Source organism: Triturus cristatus, chromosome 11 (genome assembly GCF_964204655.1).
Source record: "Triturus cristatus chromosome 11, aTriCri1.1, whole genome shotgun sequence".
In the NCBI taxonomy this organism is placed as follows: domain Eukaryota; kingdom Metazoa; phylum Chordata; class Amphibia; order Caudata; family Salamandridae; genus Triturus; species Triturus cristatus.
In genome coordinates, this window is record NC_140594.1 from 472,790,245 (window position 1) to 472,807,910 (window position 17,666).

General features: G+C 47.6%; 1 protein-coding gene across 2 annotated transcripts in view; it reads right to left on the reverse strand.

The window, feature by feature from the left end:
- DPYSL2 (dihydropyrimidinase like 2) overlaps positions 1-17,666 on the reverse strand; it is a 408,396-nt gene that overhangs the window by 16,818 nt on the left and 373,912 nt on the right. For both annotated transcript variants that reach the window (XM_085632753.1, XM_085632754.1), the window contains 4 exons: positions 16,252-16,393; positions 15,465-15,635; positions 8,586-8,765; positions 7,473-7,638 (listed from right to left, as the gene is read on the reverse strand). In XM_085632753.1, coding sequence (XP_085488879.1) covers positions 7,473-7,638; positions 8,586-8,765; positions 15,465-15,635; positions 16,252-16,393 — 659 coding nt within the window. The remainder of the gene's footprint in view (positions 1-7,472; positions 7,639-8,585; positions 8,766-15,464; positions 15,636-16,251; positions 16,394-17,666) is intronic.

Here is a 17,666-nt window from a genome sequence, read left to right on the forward strand (position 1 = left end):
TGGTGTAGGAGAATGAGGTGGTGGGGAGGGGGTGGAGGGGGGGTGGTGGGGGTGGAGGAGGTGGTGGATGAGGAGGTGGAGAAGGGACTCTAAGAGGGGATGTAGCAATGTCCCTCTTCTTAGGTGGTGGAGCAGGTGTAGGCTTGTCCAGTGGTCTTTTCCTGGAGCTTAGTGTCAATGGACCAGTTTTAGGGTCTTTAACCAGAGTTTTTTGTGCAGGATCTGGTCGAAAAAGCTCTTCTAATGAAGGTTGGTTTTCGGCGCAGAGTGTTTCGGTTCCAAGGGCTTTTTCGGCACCGACTCCTGAGTGTCCTTGGGTTTGGACCTGTGTTTTGCAGTCTCTGTATGTTTTTTCGGTCCCGGTGATTTTTTCGGCTCCGAAGAGTGAGAGTCCGAACTCTTGGGGAGTGGCATCTTGGTTGGCTCAGAGTGTTTTTTCGGTGCCGGCGAGACGGTGCTTGTTGTTTCCGGTGTCGAGGGCTTTGAGGTGGAAGCAGCAGTCGACACTGAGGAGGAGGGCGGTTTCTTTTTCGATGCCGAAGACTGAGTTTCGGCACGGGACGCAGGTAGACTCGAGCCCGAGTAGCCTGAAGGCTTGGTAGGCTTCTTTGCCGGGCCCGAGGGCAGGGCATGGGAAGCGGTGTGTCGGTGTGCACCTGGGCCCGAAGGCGAAGGTGTGACCGAAGCCTTTTTTGTATGGAGGGGGTCGGGGTCGACTTCTTTACTTACGACCCTCTGCGCCGGAGTGATTTCGACGTCAGAGTCATCGGCTTCGGAAGCGCTGACAAGGCCTTCTTCAATCCGCTCCGGCACATCGACGCCCTCTTGGAAGATGTCGTCGGGGATTGCTGTCGACTAGCGAGCCATGGTCCTCCGAGCTCGCCGATCCCGAATGGTCTTCTTGGAGCGGAAAGAGGCACAAGCTGGACAGTCTCTGGCCTCCTGCTCCGGTGACAAGCAGAGGTTACACACCTCATGCAGATCGGTGTGGGAAACTTCGACCCACATCGAGGACACTTCTTGAATGGTGTCCTTTCCATGAGCCAGATGCTAAGGCACAGGTAGGCCTGAAGGCCTTCGTCGATGACCGGAATCGAAGACTTCGACTTGGAGAGATGCGCGACGAGTAGGGTTCGCGATCGAGACAATACTGTAAAAAGGGTGAAGGATTGCGCGTCGAAATTGAATCGGTAACGGTTCCAAAGAGGAGCGCGAGAAACACATCCGAGCCCGATGGCGGAAAAACCCAATCTGAGGATGGAGCAGATGCCCATGCGCACCATCATCCAAAGGAGGAGTCACCTACCTCGTGACTTCCAAAGACCTTCCAGGACAAAAACAAGTGCAAACATGTGGGCCCAACACCAGATGGCGATCTATGCTAAGTGTGTGATCTGCAGCTCATATGCCTCGAACATGTAGGTTCTCGGCTTTCAGGTAAGTACTCGACTGGCAGAGTTAAGGTTCTGGGCACAGGCTCAGGGGTCTCCCAGGGTCAGGTAGGTACAGCTGTTACACCCTCAGCGGCACGGAGGCAGTCGGGTGCAGAGAGAGAGTTAGGCCCAATGTTAGCCTATGGCAGGCAGGGGGCCTTTGGTTGGTGGCTGCTAGCAGGCAGGCCACTCACACAGGGCAAGTGGGGAAGTAAGATAGGATAGATGCTGCACTTCCAGGGGCACTCGGGCAGCTGGGTGCAGGGTGCTTTTGAGCCGTCGGACGCTTAATGTATTTCAGTGGAGAAGCTGCAAGATGAACAAAGGCTGCAAGCTCGGGGACGGAGATTCTTCAGGTGCGACCACCACTTCGAGAGGTAAGTTGGGAAGCTGTAGGCTAGGTAGACACCCAGGACTTGGGCACATGGGGCTGGAGGGTGCCGGGTGTAGGGCTGTCTTTTGGCGTCGGGAAATCTTACCCTCTGCTGGTTGCGGTTGGGGGGGTCCCTGGTTCTGAGGCTGCAGGCGTCGTCAGGAGCGCCGAGGAGGGTCCTTGGGTGCTGGTGGACGTCCTCGTGGGCTTTGTTCACTCAGGCACAAGCCGGGCTCGGCGGGTGCAGAGTGTGCTGGCTTCGCGGTTCCTGGCTGGCACTAGGGGTTATTGCTTGTTTTGAGCAGGATCACTGCTCGTGGGAGTCCCAGTCTTTTTAGAGGAGCAAGGCAGTCAGGTCCTCCGGGGTTTGAGGTTGCTGACCACTGGAGACGCCGGGATTTAGCAGGAGCAGGTTCGAGGGACAACAGGCCTGTAGGGCTGGGGCCAAGTCAGTCGGTGTCGTCCTCTTGTTAGCAGCTGCACGGCAGGTCTTCTTTCTTCTTGTTCTTCTTATTTCCGGATCTGAGGAAGGAAGGTTCAGGGTGCCCCTAAATACTAAATTTAAACAGGTAGTTAAAGGTCAGGGAGCAATGGGTCCCTTCCCTAGGGTGGGTACACCCCCTATCCTGCCACTCTCCCGTGGGAGGGAGGCAGGAGCCTAATCCTGATTGGGCAGGGCTCCTGATCCTCAAGATGGCGAGAGCCCGGAGTTGTGCTTCACCTCGCCTCCCCCACCTGTGGGGTGGGGTTGGCAGAGGCTGGCCCACCCCCTTTCCTCACTTTGGTTTTCCCGCCGATCTTCCCGCCAGAGTGGTGGTCAGAACCGTTGGGGGCCAGTTGCCGAGTACAGCAAGTGGCCTGGAGAAGCTCACAAAGGCGGTATGCCTTTGAAGTTTCCCCTGCCCATCCTGGGGGAGGAGACCTAGCACCTCACCCAGGATGTGCATTGTTGCAGACCCACGAGAACGGATGGCTCTCTACCCAGGGGTCCAGCAACATGTCTGCTGGGTGGCAGCCTCTCAGTCAGGACGCTGGTTGTTGGTTAGTTTCAGGGGGCATCTCTAAGATGCACTCTGTTGTGCATTTTACATTAAATCCCACACTGGCATCAGTGTGGGTTTAATGTGCTGAGAAATTTGATATCAAACTTCTCATTCTTCAGTGTAGCCATCATTGTCCTGTGGAGTTTGAAATGACAACCTCCCAGCACCATATACTCTTAATGGCAGCACTGCACTTACAGTGCCCAGGAATGGAGCCTTCTCTTGTCACAGTGCCCTGGGTACATGGGGTACCATTTACCAGGGACCTACCTGTGGCCAGAGCTGTCAATTGGGTTTTGTTTTGGGGAAGGAACACAGGACCTGGGGTAATTGATCAACAGGGCCCCAGAGCACATCAAGTCAAAGAGCATCAGTAGTCTGGCAACAAAAAAAAGAAAGGGGGGGGGGGGGGTTACTGCAACAGAAACCCACTTTCCCACAGTCAGGAGACAGGGAGGCCTGAGAATTGGGAGAACTAGTATATATACCTCCTCGCAGTAACTAGCAAATATGTCAGCTATGTGTGGGGGGTCAGTAATTAGGGTACCCTCAGAGTTTACTCCCGCCGTTCAAGCCACGCCAAGTGCTAACCCGTCCGTTCCCCCTGCTCATAAATCCTGTGTCAGGAGACTAGCGAATGCGCCGCCCAATCCTCAAAGAGAAGCTAGCGATAGTCTTGTCTCTTGAGTGCCAGACTGTGGCGTATAGCGAGGTTAGGATCACGGGCGACCGACTCCTCAAAGCTCGAGACTTCAGACTCTAATTCCGATACTCTCTTGGTCCACTCAGCCCTGTGCCCCACCATGCGCCCTGAAGGCCCCCCATAACGTCTCTGCAGAGTCGACTGACACAACATTTTCCTGCCAAGTAATATTCAGCGTCCTTGCGGAGAGCATCCCTGATGTGTGGGATTTTCAGTGCCCACGGATGTACAGAAATGGAGCAGGGGCGTCCCCCAGTGCGAGAGCCCAGATTCTCCAGAACGGGGGGAGTGGTCGGAGCCAGGCCACTGGACCTTGTGAAAAGGTGAACATCTTGGGCATGAGTGAATAAATAGTCTATCCTCAACTGACTACCATGCACCCCGGATTGGAACGTAAAGCGGGTGTATGAGGGGTTGAACCACCGCCAGACATCCACCACCCACAAAGCATTCACAAACTCTGACAATTGTGATCCTCTCGATGAATCCCCTCGGGGAGGAAGGCGGTCCAGAGAACTATCCATTATAAGATTGAAGTCCCCTCCCAACACCAACACCCCGAGTGGCAGGTCCAGCAACAGGGTCCCTAAGTCACGAAGCGTAGGGCGCTGCAGTCCGGGGGGGGGCATAAACAGACGTTAACACGCCCTTCCCAGGTGCCCAAAACCGCAGCATATCTGCCCTGGGGGTCAGCCCAGGAGTTGTGGATGATGTAGGGACAACCCTTTCGAAGTAACATCCCCACCCCCCTGGAACCTGAATAAAGCCAGAGTGGACCATCATTTTGTACCCTTTCCTATTCAGGGCGCCACAGGAGTTGCCAATCAGGTGCATCTCCTGCAATAACACCAGGTCAAGCTCGTTTCACTTAGCGTAATGCAACCCGATGGCCCCTCTTAATTTTGTCGTCCAATCCGTTAACATTCCAAGTGGACAACGTCCATCTAGTGGGAATCAAGTAGTGACAGATAGTCAAGCATGAGTGTGAGCAGTCTAAGCGGATGCCCCATATGCCAATGGCAAGTGAATGTAGTAGGAGAATGAAGAGGTGAACAATATCGTGTACCGGTGTGGAACAAAACAAAGACAAAAACAAATAACATACCTGAAACAAAAACACCACAAAACAGCCCCCCCTCCCCACATCCCCAACGTGTATTCCCCAAACCCCCCCACCCGGCCTTCCTGCTTGGCGGTAAAACAACCTCCCGCCCCCCAAACTAGCAGAGTGCCTATCGCCCACCCTTCCAAAAACTTGCAGGGACCGTATGGCCAAACCAAGCACACAACCCCAAAGAATCATTATATGTCCCAATATTTAACCAGAACAGCCAAACGTGTTTGCATCAAAAACATTGTCAAGGGCCGAGCATATTCCCCACATGCCCACACGTGGTCTGCGGGGGAACAGGTAGGAGTTCTGGTCCACAAAAACAGCTAGGACAGTCTATCTTCGAATGACACCTATCTGGTGCAATATGCGCAGTTAGATCAAACCCAGATTCTCACCGTCCACCCAGAGTCAGTGCACCCTCCAAAGGAAAAGCATACAGATCAGTTATTCGGCACCGCCCGCAGCCTCCAGCAAGTCCGTTTGCGGCGAGCCGCCACCAGAAGCTCGTGTATCATCGTTCATCCTCGCGCCCTGGGCCTGGTGGTTACGGCGGCCCGCTGTTCACCATCCCTTCAGCCAGTCCCAGGTCTCCTCCGGAGTGGTGAAGAACCAGGATTTCCCCTCCGATTCCACCCTCAACTTGGCCGGGAACATCATCGCATACTTCACATCTTTGTCACGGAGCGCCTTCTTAACCCCCAGGAAGCTGCGTCGTTGCCGTTGCACCTTGAGGGTTAAGTCTGGAAAAAAGGTGATGCGACTGTTCTGGAATTCCACTGGAGGGGTGGAGCGGGCATATTGCAAGATAACATCACGGTCGCGGAAGTTAAAGATACGTGCGAGAAGCATTCGTGGGGGTCTCCAGGCCTCGGTCGGCCACCAGGCATCCGGTGCGCCCGCTCCACCGAGAAGAAGTTGGAGAGCCCACGTGGTTTGAGGTATTAAGTGATCAAGTCTTCCACAAAGAGGTCCGCAGACGGCCCTTCCGCGTGTTCCGGCACACCAATTATGCAGACGTTGTTGCGCCTGGAGCGCCCTTCATAATCGTCCAGCTGTGCCTCCAGCTTTGCGGCATGCATTTGCAGGTCCTCCACCTTCCTCTGCAGCTCGGACGTATCCTCTACCAAGGAGGTTGTCTTTATTTCAACATCTTTGAGACAGGAGTTCATGGTGTGCATATCCTCCCTGATGAGACACCTCAGTGGAGACCGTGTCGATCCGTGATTCCAAGGACGTGCGGACGGTGGTAATGGCGTCAAGAATGTCCAGCAATGTCAGGTCTGTCTTCTTCCCTCCAGACTCAGGTTTGTCTGAAGCGGCGGATCCTCCTTTAGGGCTTAAGCCGGAGTCCCCGTCCCAGGCAAATTTCGTCAGTTTGGCCTGGAGGGCCGCTTTTGAGCCGCGACCCCCCGCCATGGTGGATGTAGGACTCTCCTGTCGAACTCCCTTATGATGAACGCAAAGACCGAGATACAGTAGCTAGGAATGAAGTCGCCGGTATCTTCCTGTTACACCAGACAGTCCTTGGGAGGCCAGGACGTGATCACTGGTGTTGCGCTACGGTGACTATTCCTGCCCCAGAACGTTTTGCAGGCCAGCATCAGGCCGCCTGGGGTGTGCACCACGGCCGTGTACTAGTGGCAGCAGAGTGGGAGGAAAAGGTCTGTGAAACAGGAGCCGATCAGCAGCAGTCGATGGGCGGTGGTGCGATCACAATGGCGGTCGGGTGCGCAAGGCCACAGCGCGAGTTCAGAGGCAAACTCGGGGGTCACCACAGCCCCTATAGTCAAGCCCCAGTCACACCATACAACACGGGCCATTGACGGACTTCCAACACCGGTTGCAGCCCGACCTGCACAGGACCGGAGAACAGAGACAGATGTGCGCCACCAGACACCGCCACCGGAGCGTCGCGGTTACGGCTCCGCAGAATCCCAGGAACAGGGGGCCGTGTGGGGACCACAAGGAGAGCAAACCAGCGCGGGGCAGGACACCCACCTCTCTCACTCGCCTTCCGGCCACATCATGCTGTGAGAAAGGCCACTATCGGCACCTCCGCCGGTGTTGCAGGGGCGCACCTACCAGCCCCTCTGGTAGTCAGACCGCTGTAGTGCCGGGTCCCCAACGGCGCTACACACTGCCCCACGAAGATTGCGGCGGGTAACAGCCACAGTCCGGGTCTTCCCGCTCGTAGCAGCAGGGTGCCGCACGCTATTTCTCGGCCCTCCAGCTGCGCAGAAGGTCTCCGTCACCGGTTTCACTCCTCGCCGGCCGGCCACGCGGCAGCTCCCAGGGCCCTATCTGGCCCAATGGCGCAGGTCGCGTATCGATAGATTGTCTGGCCCTTCCGGAGATAGCTCGTTGCAGTTCTGTTGTGATTTGGGAACACAGAAACGGATAGAGGGACGGATTTGGAGCTCGGTCAGCGGAGCCGAACTATTAGGTGGCCATCTTCGTGCACTACGTATTCTTGATAACATTCTGTGGAAATACAATTAAACGTCTTCTACTTCTTCCCATTGGTGTACAACCTTTTACACCCTTCCTGCACACGCCTCAAGTCAAGTGAATTCCTTCATTTGGTCATCATGGTTTTTTGACATACAAGGTGAAATTTTCAGTTAACAATTAGCAGATTCTTTGAATATGAAGGGTATACAATGGAGATGGACGGAGAATAACATGAAATACACAGGTAAATAATTTGTGGCAACCCTTGGCATGTCTTCTAATATCTATCATTTATTTCAATTTAGTATGCTTAGGGCGACTATAAATTTACAAACATCATGTAAGTGATACGTACCAGACAAGCTGAATCCTGACTGATGGAGATTTCGGACAGGCTGTGCTGGCTGTTTAGCAGGAGAGGTCTTAGCAGAGGTTGCAGGAGTTACCGCTTTTGGTGTCACAGATACTTCACAAACAGGGCCATCATAGAGACCACGTGGGACACCCCTCAGCTCAGCAAGCTGGAAGGACAAAAGGATTTCACATCCTTACAACTGTAGCTAGGGACAGAATGAGTAAGAACCTACCCTGGGAATTTGTGTAGCATATTATTTCAGAGGTGCTAGGTAAAGTAAACAATGTCAAGTGCTCTTACTGGGATGTATGAAGACCAGCATGGAGCCTTCTAAAGGGAACCTCTTGCTACGTTGATACTCAAACCAATTGGGGTAATGTGTCACACCACTGTCCAACATTGAGTAAAGACTGAACATGTTACCATACAAGCAACCACCAATGGACTAAGGATGTTACAAGAGATTAAGACTAAGCAAACACAAGTAGAAGAATGGTTATGGGGAGAAGCATTAAACCAATAGTACAGACACTATGTGTCCTTAATTAGAAAAACGGAAAAAAATGTTTTTAGAATTAACAGGACATACTGGTGTAACCTAGATAGAATACAAATTTGGTACAAAATGGCACCAAACAGATGCATATTTTGTTTTTTATTTTTCAGCCAGTAAACCATGAACCTCAACGGCTCCCATTACTTAATATTTGCACACAAATCATTAGTGGGTTATTCATCGAGCCAATAGTGCAAAGAGTATTTTGGGAAAGATTAGGAGCTGAAAATAGATATTCTCAGAGTCTGATGGATGAATCCTTACCAATTTGGTGCCAATGTCCGAAGATAAATTTACATTGTTTTCTCAATTAACACCTACATACACCCACTATTTAATTTTTGTTTGTGGAGTATTCTCTCAAGTGTCCTAATTTGCGGCTCTGTGTAACTTCCATTGCAGATTAACAGAGGATTCCACACAAATGCCAGGCACACAATGCAAAAACACACACAAAAGTAACAGGCAGAGGGCATGGTAAGGTTTACTTTGGCTAATTGTAAGCAGAGGGAGTCACTTAGAAGAAAATGCAAAAGTGCAAGGAGGAAAACACCTACCCTGCTCCTGGCCTTGATGCGCTTGTAAACAAAGTCTGGGAATGGTTTCTTTGGGATGTACCGTCCAGAGCCCTCTGTCACATGAAGATTTCCATCCTCCAGTACGATCTTCCCTTGGCTGATCACTACCAGTGGACAGCCGCGACATTCCAGGCCTTCAAAGATATTGTACTCTACCGACTAGGACAGAAGAGATCATCAGATGTTACATTCTAGTCAAGTCAAAAGTAAGTATGTACAAAATTTTTATTCTGGAGGCAAGGTATTGGGAAGTAGGTGAACTTCACAGTTTCACAAAATTGAGGCGTTTTAGGCCTCTGCCAAAGCATCACATCAGTTGGAATTTCTCAGAAAAAAAGGTTTTGAGCGAGAACTTTGAAGCAAAAATGTTTCTTGGGGCAAATTCACTCACAGAATAGTAACTTTTGAGTGTATTATACTCCTGCAAAGCTTTATATTACATACTTTCCAACGGTTTAAAAAAAAAGAAAAACTGCCAACTTAGTTCATTTGAACATTTTCGGAAGGGTCTTATAAACACTTCATGAAGTTGGTAAAACCCTTCTTCAAAATTTCACACACTCCTAGTCAAAATACAGCAAGTGAAATCATCTTCATCGATGAAGTTATAAACTCACACTCGGAATTGCAAAGCACAGTCATCCTTTGGGTGGATTCCAGCACAATGTCTTAACTGTTAGGAATAATAAGGAGTGAGAGTCAAAGTACTTCACCTTACTCTTTAAGAGTCTGGTTTAGGGAGTGGATTCTGCCACGTTAGAACAGTTATAAACCCCCCACTATTCATTAGGTGTGACCAGTGGGGTGAAACGTCTTAAAAGAAGGGCTCTGAAATCTGTAAATCAGAGATCAGAGTGCCTGTTATTCAACTTCAAATATAGGGCTTAATGTACTAAAGTGTTCCGCAGTCACATGGTCTGCAATTTTTCAAAAACACAGGCTTGGCAACCACACAACAAAGTTGCAATGTAAAAATTGCAGTCTGCAAGTAAGATATGTCTTTCCAACTCACACAGTATGCTTTGTGACCCCTTGTAAACTGTAAAGTGAGAAGGGGCGTGAAAAGGTCATCCCATCTTCCTTAAGTGTCACAATAGAATATATCAAAGCCTTATAAACTGCATCTTGGTTGTGGCCAGAGCCTCCTACACCAACTCAGAATCTCTGGGAAAGCAGTGAAAAGCAGCGATGACAGTCTTGGTTAGACCCTAATATGACTAGTTCAGTCTTTATGCTCCTGCACCAACAATATATCGTCTCAGTATAGTGTGTGTGGCCACCCAATTTTGAAAAGTATGACTAACTGTAAAAGTTTCTAGAAATACATGTCAAATGTAGAGTCTGCAGCAAACAACAACCTCGGGGGAGGGGCACAAATCAAACTACATCTCTACTGTATGGGCAATATTGGTAACGGCTGACAACAAATGCACAAATGCACTATGCGAGCCAGTGTCTGCCACAGTTCTGCCCTAGGAAATCAAAAAAAAGGACACTGAACAAAGATCTCCGAGTCTTTTAATTCTGACTTTTGCAAGCCGAAACAAAAACAAAGGCACTCGTCTGCGATTTACACACCAGTGTAACACTCCGGATGCTGTTTACCAGTGGCTTTCCAGTGCCGATGAAACTATTTTATTCCATTCAAAAAACCAAGTTATGGCTGATTATTAATAAGTTTACCTTGACAAGCATTTGATTGCTTATGCCAAATACCATGGTGACATATGAACGGTTAAAAAAAAAATGTTGCCTGCTGATTTCGGGTATTCTTTGCCCAGCGTTGATCAACCACAGGATTCTACTCCACTTTTATTTTGATGCAGCTTTAGATGCAATTGTCATGCCTCTTGCGGAGGTTTCTTAGCTATGCTTTTTACGCCACTTGGCCTTGTAGCATCAGACAAGTCTGCTGGGTGTGTATTAAACCGCTGCATAGAACTCACACTTTTCATTTTTCTAGTTAAATGGTATAATCTGGTGCTACGCTGGCCTCCATGAGAATGAGCAAGTTATGAGGCAATTAAGATTTTAGACAAGCGCACAGGCAACAGAACTCAATTCTTGATCCACAAATATTTCGCTATAAATGACTAATTTCTTTATTTGCTGAAATTAAAGGTACTGAAGACATAATAGTTGTTTGAGCATAACTTATAGAATTAGTTGACACATGTTTCACTCAGATCCGTTAACCATTGAGCTTTTTCAAAGCAGTATGATAAGAGTCAATTGTTTTTCATCAGCATCAGAAGCATGTGAGAAATGCATCATACGGTCGTGAAAAAGATGAAGGATTTTGCCGACCTGAATGAAGCACCCGTCAGTTGATTTATACAACTGGTGCCTACAACTATAACAAGTACAGTACCTTTAATTTGAGAAAATAAAGAATGTACTTATACAAAGTATCAGCAGACCAATAGCAGTTAGTTATAGCAGTTTTTCATAAATAATTGCAAACCACCAACACTGCTCACCTTTTTTAAAACAATACTGTTTGTTTTTATTTCTGAAATAGCCCCCCCCCCAAGTGATATGCGTGCAACAAAAATAACCTAAAAATAATAAAAACCAACATGTGCATAAAGAGCATCAGCTAAGGCAAGTTCCATGCTATGGAGAACTGCTCAGACTTTAATAGGCATGTGTTCACGATTTACACAAAAGTGGATGAAAATAATGTACGCACCTGTAACAGAAGTTTTGCAGCTTGATGCTCTTCTAGATTCACATGCTGTGCGTTAAGTCATGTAGTGGTTGGGTCCAGAAACTTTGAGTTTCTTTTTTTTTTGTGGACATTGACCAGAGGAGGAGTCATACTGACTCCCTAGGAAGCTGAACATAAGCAGTGATGCACTGACCCACATGAAACAGGGTAACAACCTTTGGCATGAAGCAAAAGCTTAGTCTAAAGGACCCGTCTGTCTGGGAAAATTGTGGTAGACAGGATAAATAGTTGAAGTATTACTAGTGCCCTCAGCAACACCTTTGCCAGATCCGTGCAAATACGCCTTGATGTGATCAACTTCCTCTTCAGCAAATCATGAAATGAAATTAGGCTTCATCCAGCCTTCATCCAGACTTAGTAAGGGGTGACAAGTGATAAAATGATGCCCACCACCTCCACAAGCGGGCCGAAGGCCCTCATTGAGTGTAAAAGTCAACATCACTTTGCTTGTTGGAGTACCACATAGAAGTCATATAGTTTGTTAGGACTCGAACAGATTGATCACGGATCAAAGGCAGGAATGGCCAAGGTGAGGCAGATCATTACAAGTTTAAGTAGGTTGATGGGAGTTCCGGCTTGGAGGGGGAATACAGTCCTCTGATCGCCAATGCATCAAGATGACCATCCCAACCGAGTGAAGAGATAGAAGTTACTACTATGGTCGGCATCGGTGGGGGCACTGAGTTTCCCATGTGCAAGATGGCCCGTCACCAGGCACCACAGCAGGGCTCACGCTGCTTTTGAGGAAATCCAAATAATGTTTCTCAGGACCCTCCCAGTGATCGGCCCACTGAAATCCTAGGCACCGCTCTAGTGCACACATATGCCATCACTGTGGAAAAGACAAGCAAACCCAAAAGATGCAGTACTGTTAGGGTGATAAACAGAGCTCCTTCTGTAGACATCGAGATTATACCCTTAACGTCCCAAGCTCGCTGGGCAGATGGGAAGCCAGTGTACAGCATCACCATGATGAAAAGGAGAAACTTGGTGGGCCACAGCTGCAATTTAGAGAGGGTGATTGATAACCCCAGCTCGAAGGAGATTGTGACCTGCAGGTGGTCCAAAACTGGACACAGCAATCCCACACCAGGAGCTAGTCATCGAAGTAAGAAAATACAGCTATTGACCTGCAAACATGTGCAGCGACCACCATCATTCACCTTTGTGAGAACTCGGGTAACTGATATTAGCCCAAAAGGAAGGTCTGTGTTTGGCTATAGGGTTGAGGCCACACAAAACGCAGAAATCTTCTGTGTGACTCCAGGAGTGGTGCATGAAAGTATGTGTCCTGCAAGTAGAGGGACACCATCCAATCTTTCAGTTCTAATGCAAAAGGACAGATGAAAGGAAAATAATTTTGAACTTCTCCTGCTGTAGGAAGGTGTTCAGAACGCAAAGGTCCAGAACTGGGCAAAGGCCACCCTCTTTCTTAGCTACTAGAATACCATCCCTGTCTAATTTCATTTTTCTGACTAATTCCAGAGGCCCTCTAATCAAGAGAGAGAACTTCCTTCTGCAAAATGGGAACAGTGGAAACCGGGAGATGGGAGTGCGCAGCTGTGCTCTGCAATCTTGAGTATCCAATTGTATGTGATGATGTGATGGACTGCCAGTGCAGTAAATGAAAGGAAATTCTCCCCGCTAGAGTCCGCATGTGGCCCTTCAAGAGTGAGTTAAAGTAGTTTTGCACACCCTTTGTAGTTTACAAAATACTTGTGCTGCGGCACCGGCTACGAGGGATGGTGCTGCAGCACCGGCTACGAGGGATAGTGCTGCCAAAAGGGCTGGCCTTGGGCATTTGCCCTGAATGTGCTGATAGAGTTAATGAAACTTACAAGAAGATAAAGCCACTTCCAAAAAGCCTGTGGGATGTATTCATGGCGGTAGATGGGCACATGAGAGGACATCGATTACACCACAGAAGCCAACATATCCAGGTCTTATCGGAAGAACTGTTTGTCTGTATCCTGCCCATCATGCAGGACCTCTCTAAAATGTTTCCAAAGATAGTCAGCAAGATGTATAACGACATTTAGTGCAACTCCCCACAGAGCATGAAAGTAGCAGGTCAGAAAACAAGTACCATTCGTGGAGCACAGAGCAAGACTCCCTGAAAAGTTATTCTTCTCCTTTGCCTCAATCAATTTCAGCTCACTATCTGTAGGAGTAGATTAAAAATAGTCAGGGTTCTGTTTCGTGGAAGAGGAAGCCTTAACAACAAGACTCTCCGGAGAGGAGTTAGCCTTTCGGGTCCAAGAGCCAGACGACGAGGCAGATGACCTGGTGGGAAAATGCAGAAGAAGAAACTGGTTTCCAAAATCAGACGGATGAATGCTTGGCTGAAAGGGAGCAGTGGGTCCACTGTGGAGGATGTTGACTGCAGAATTGCAGTTAGGAGGTTTGACTTTTCTCTTCTCTAACAGCAATGGTAAATGTGAGGATCTCTGCTGCTTTTCATGGGACAGCAGTCAGTGAGTCAACTTCCTCTGAGGCCGGTGAGTGAGACTTTGGTGGGAGACATTTGGGCATCGAAAGGAATCAGAGTCAAAAAGCCCATGAAGTCTGTCATAATATAATATACTAGTCACAAGGCAAGGGCCTGTCAGGGGGTTCCTTCTCCAACAGCTGCTGCATTTGACAGGAAAACTCATCAATTTCGTCAATGGATTAGAAACAGACATCAGGGATAGCACCAGCAGCAATGACAAACTAGCCAGCAAAGACTTTGACAGGCAGCACAAAAACAGAATCCTGGGATGGAACCACTGACAAAATCATGTTCTGTGGCCCCAAGAGCTTCTTGTGGCCTGCTGGTGCACCAGATGGAACCAAGGTGGAGTGGAAGAGAGCTAGCACGGCCTGGGTGAAAGCTGCAATTTGTGTGTGGTCAAACTAAGGAGCTTGTTCCTCTGCCCATAGGTGGGGCTAAATCTGGCACCAGCTGCATCTCCACCAACAGGCCCCAAGCATGACGTCTACACTGAAACTGGGGTATGAAACCACCGACAGTATAACCTACCCCTCAAGTGGGAGCAGTGCAGCAAAGCTAAAGAATACCTCTTGCGGTGTATCATGTTTCTACTGAAGAATTGTCCTTGGTAATGGTTAGTGTCGAGAAATTGAGATCTGGACCAGCTAAGGGCCAACCGCTCAACTCAGGTCTGTGCTGTGGAGAGCTTCGCCCTCTGCTCCTTAATAATATTAGCACGCATGAGGCCACACTACTCAAAAGACCTGTAGTTGTGTTTGGGCCCCAGGGACATGATGTGTAGGACTGAACAATTGTACTACTGAAAATCGACACCAACAATATTGTGGTATAAGAATACCGAGCGCAGAATATCAATGGACAAAATATCGCAAGGTAAGCGCATATAGGGAAGCATAGATTTACCATTCCCAACTCCACATCTATGTACTCTGAAGATATATGTACAGGGTATGTACATAGATGTGGCATTAGGTATAGAAAATCTAGATTTACCTGCTGATATTTGTTTCTATATATTTTTTCCTCAATATTATGTCCAACCAATACTGCGGGTTCGATATTCAGGAGGCATACAATGAGAAAGATACATATGCTTGTGGCACATCAGACAAGGATTAAAAAACATTGCAAAAGATTTGGTAAGAAATGTGTTTAGGACAGAAACTCCAGATTCAAATTGAAGGGTGCAGAAAAAAGGAACAGACATCAGTACACCAGGGGGGCGACAAATACGACGGACGTCATATCTGCTTGGGACTGGATCCGAGATGCCTCCTATCAGTGCAGGACAACGGTTTCAACTTTCTGGATCCAATTTGTCGCCTAGAGGAGATTCTCTTCATTAGAAGTATGCAACAAGAGATTCATGCTGCAAAAACAAATATTACCACCGTGGTTCAAATGGTTTACCCCTATGGTTCAAATGGTTTAGGCACAATTCACTCCAACAAGTTCACAAGCATGTAAAAGTAACACCAGTGATTCACCATGAAACAATATTTGATAACAGTTTGGTTATTTTTACATATCAGATACAAAGGCCTACATAGAATGAATGCAATCACGCTGTAGGCATAAACAACTGCTAGTAACCAGATAACAATGGTGCTTTTTAGTCACAGAACCAACTTACGCTGTTGTGAGTCTTGGCAGAAATGGTCTTCATGCTGTCAGGGTCCCAAATAACGAGGTCTGCATCAGAGCCCACAGCAATGCGGCCTTTCCGTGGGTAGAGGTTGAAGATCTTTGCAGCATTAGTGCTGGTAACGGCTACAAACTGGTTTTCATCCATCTTACCAGTCACCTATCACAGAGCAGAAGTAAAGACACATCATTCTTATTTAGTCAGACCATAGGCTCAGAAAGGCTACAAGCTGCATATGAAATTGCATCCTTTTCTGCAAAACCCAACGGCAAATAGATACTGGGTGCCACATACGACAATATAGCAGAACTCAATGAAAGACCTCACACTTCAAATGTGAAAGATAGGCTAAAATCCATGTCACAGACCAATGGATTTTGTTACATAGCACAGTCTAAAGGGTTACATGACAAGCCTATCTGGGAACAATATTCCAGCACAATGGTAATCTGTCCCTTGGATGCATTATGGCAAAAGCTGCCATACCCTGCAAAAATGTTCCATCAGTAACAAGAGATGTTAATAAAGTTGGAAGCAAACCATACATATTACAAAAAAATACATTCATGCAATATCCATTCGCTTACAAGGGTAGAAGAGGGTATTTACGCCGGAGTGAGTGGGTACATTTAATAAATAGCACATTTAATTGCAGAACACCCCACTTAAAATTAAACCTCATGTCGCACAACCCACTAAAACTTCCAACAACACAAGGCTTTATTACCTTATGTCAACCTCACTACAGGGTTGGAATCAGGTAAAACATCCTTACCACTGACTTGTCCCAGATGATGGACATCCGCTCTTCAGTTCCGTTGGTGCCGGCAGGAATCAAAGTGAAGTTGTCCTTGCCCACAGCTTTTTGGGAAGTGTTGTAGGTGCAGTGTGCACTGCCCGTCACCTGGAGATCTCCACTGAAAGGCAAAGACAAGCGCAACTGATGCATGAGCTGTGAAAGTATGTCAGGAGACACAGAACACAAGAAGCAACAGCATCATCATCATGGGTGCAGGCTGCCACTAGGAATGAAATAATCATACATCAATTGCTTTTGCCATATTGTAAGTTGTTCAGTCAGCCTCGGGGGAAATAGACCACCTATAATGCCCAAAAGACAAGCCAGTACAAAGTTACAACACTATGAACGGTGCTTGAGTTGTGTGTGCCCCATTTCCACAATAAGCCCTGAAGGAACAACCTAAAAGCTGAGAGCAGACACAAATGCAATAATTATCAGTAAATAGGTTTCTTTAAAGAACGCAGCAAAGAGAGAAACTCACAGAAACATCTGGGCCTATATTAATACACTTCTCTGATCCCTTAAATAGTGCTGGAGCCAGAAGACAAATATCCGAAGAGGAGGTGGGGGGACAGAATCCATGGCAGCCATCTTGTCTTCACTGAGCATCAAACTTATAAAAAGTTGTGTCCAAGATAGTCTTTCTATCCTAGGTTGAAGCCCAACTATAGGGACAAAGCACCAACAGAGTATATAATCGATTTGACCTTTGCTCTCACCCACTTAGGATGAGAGGAAAGGAAGGGTTAGGTGAGAACAAAATAAAACTAAAAACTAAACAGATTCAGGAGAAATCCACTGTTTGAGACACATCGATGGGAAAGAGTGCAAGGTAAAACATGCCTATACAAGTTTATACAGACACATTTGCTGAAGATGCTAGTAGAAGAGCAAGTGTACATACATGTGACTACATAACTAAAAAAACTTAACCCAATAATAATGCTTTGCTGTATGCATTGAAATTAAAATGATAAAAAGATTAAAATGGCTATGTACAAAGCAATCATTCAATTTAGACACTCCAACTGGTGCAACGCTGGTTGATAACAAAAATGGTTTCATACCCAAACAGGCAACTATTTTATATGCTGGACATTAAATAACATTGCTTGTGTTAGCGGATTGTTGGGACAAACAACAGTCCAGCTGTAATAAACGAAATACGCCTTGCTTTGTGCCATGTGACAAGCACAGCCGGATTAAGAACAGTAGTGCTTCGTATTTGAGAGATAATAAAACAATAAGACTCACAAGCCAAAGAGAACGCTAAATCAACCCTAGTTCACACATGCTTTTGTTTTGGGGCTAATTCAGCCATGATAGTGGTACAGGGTTCAATGCAGCTGTGTTTCCCAGTCTGCCTAATATAGGCATTTTCCATGGGG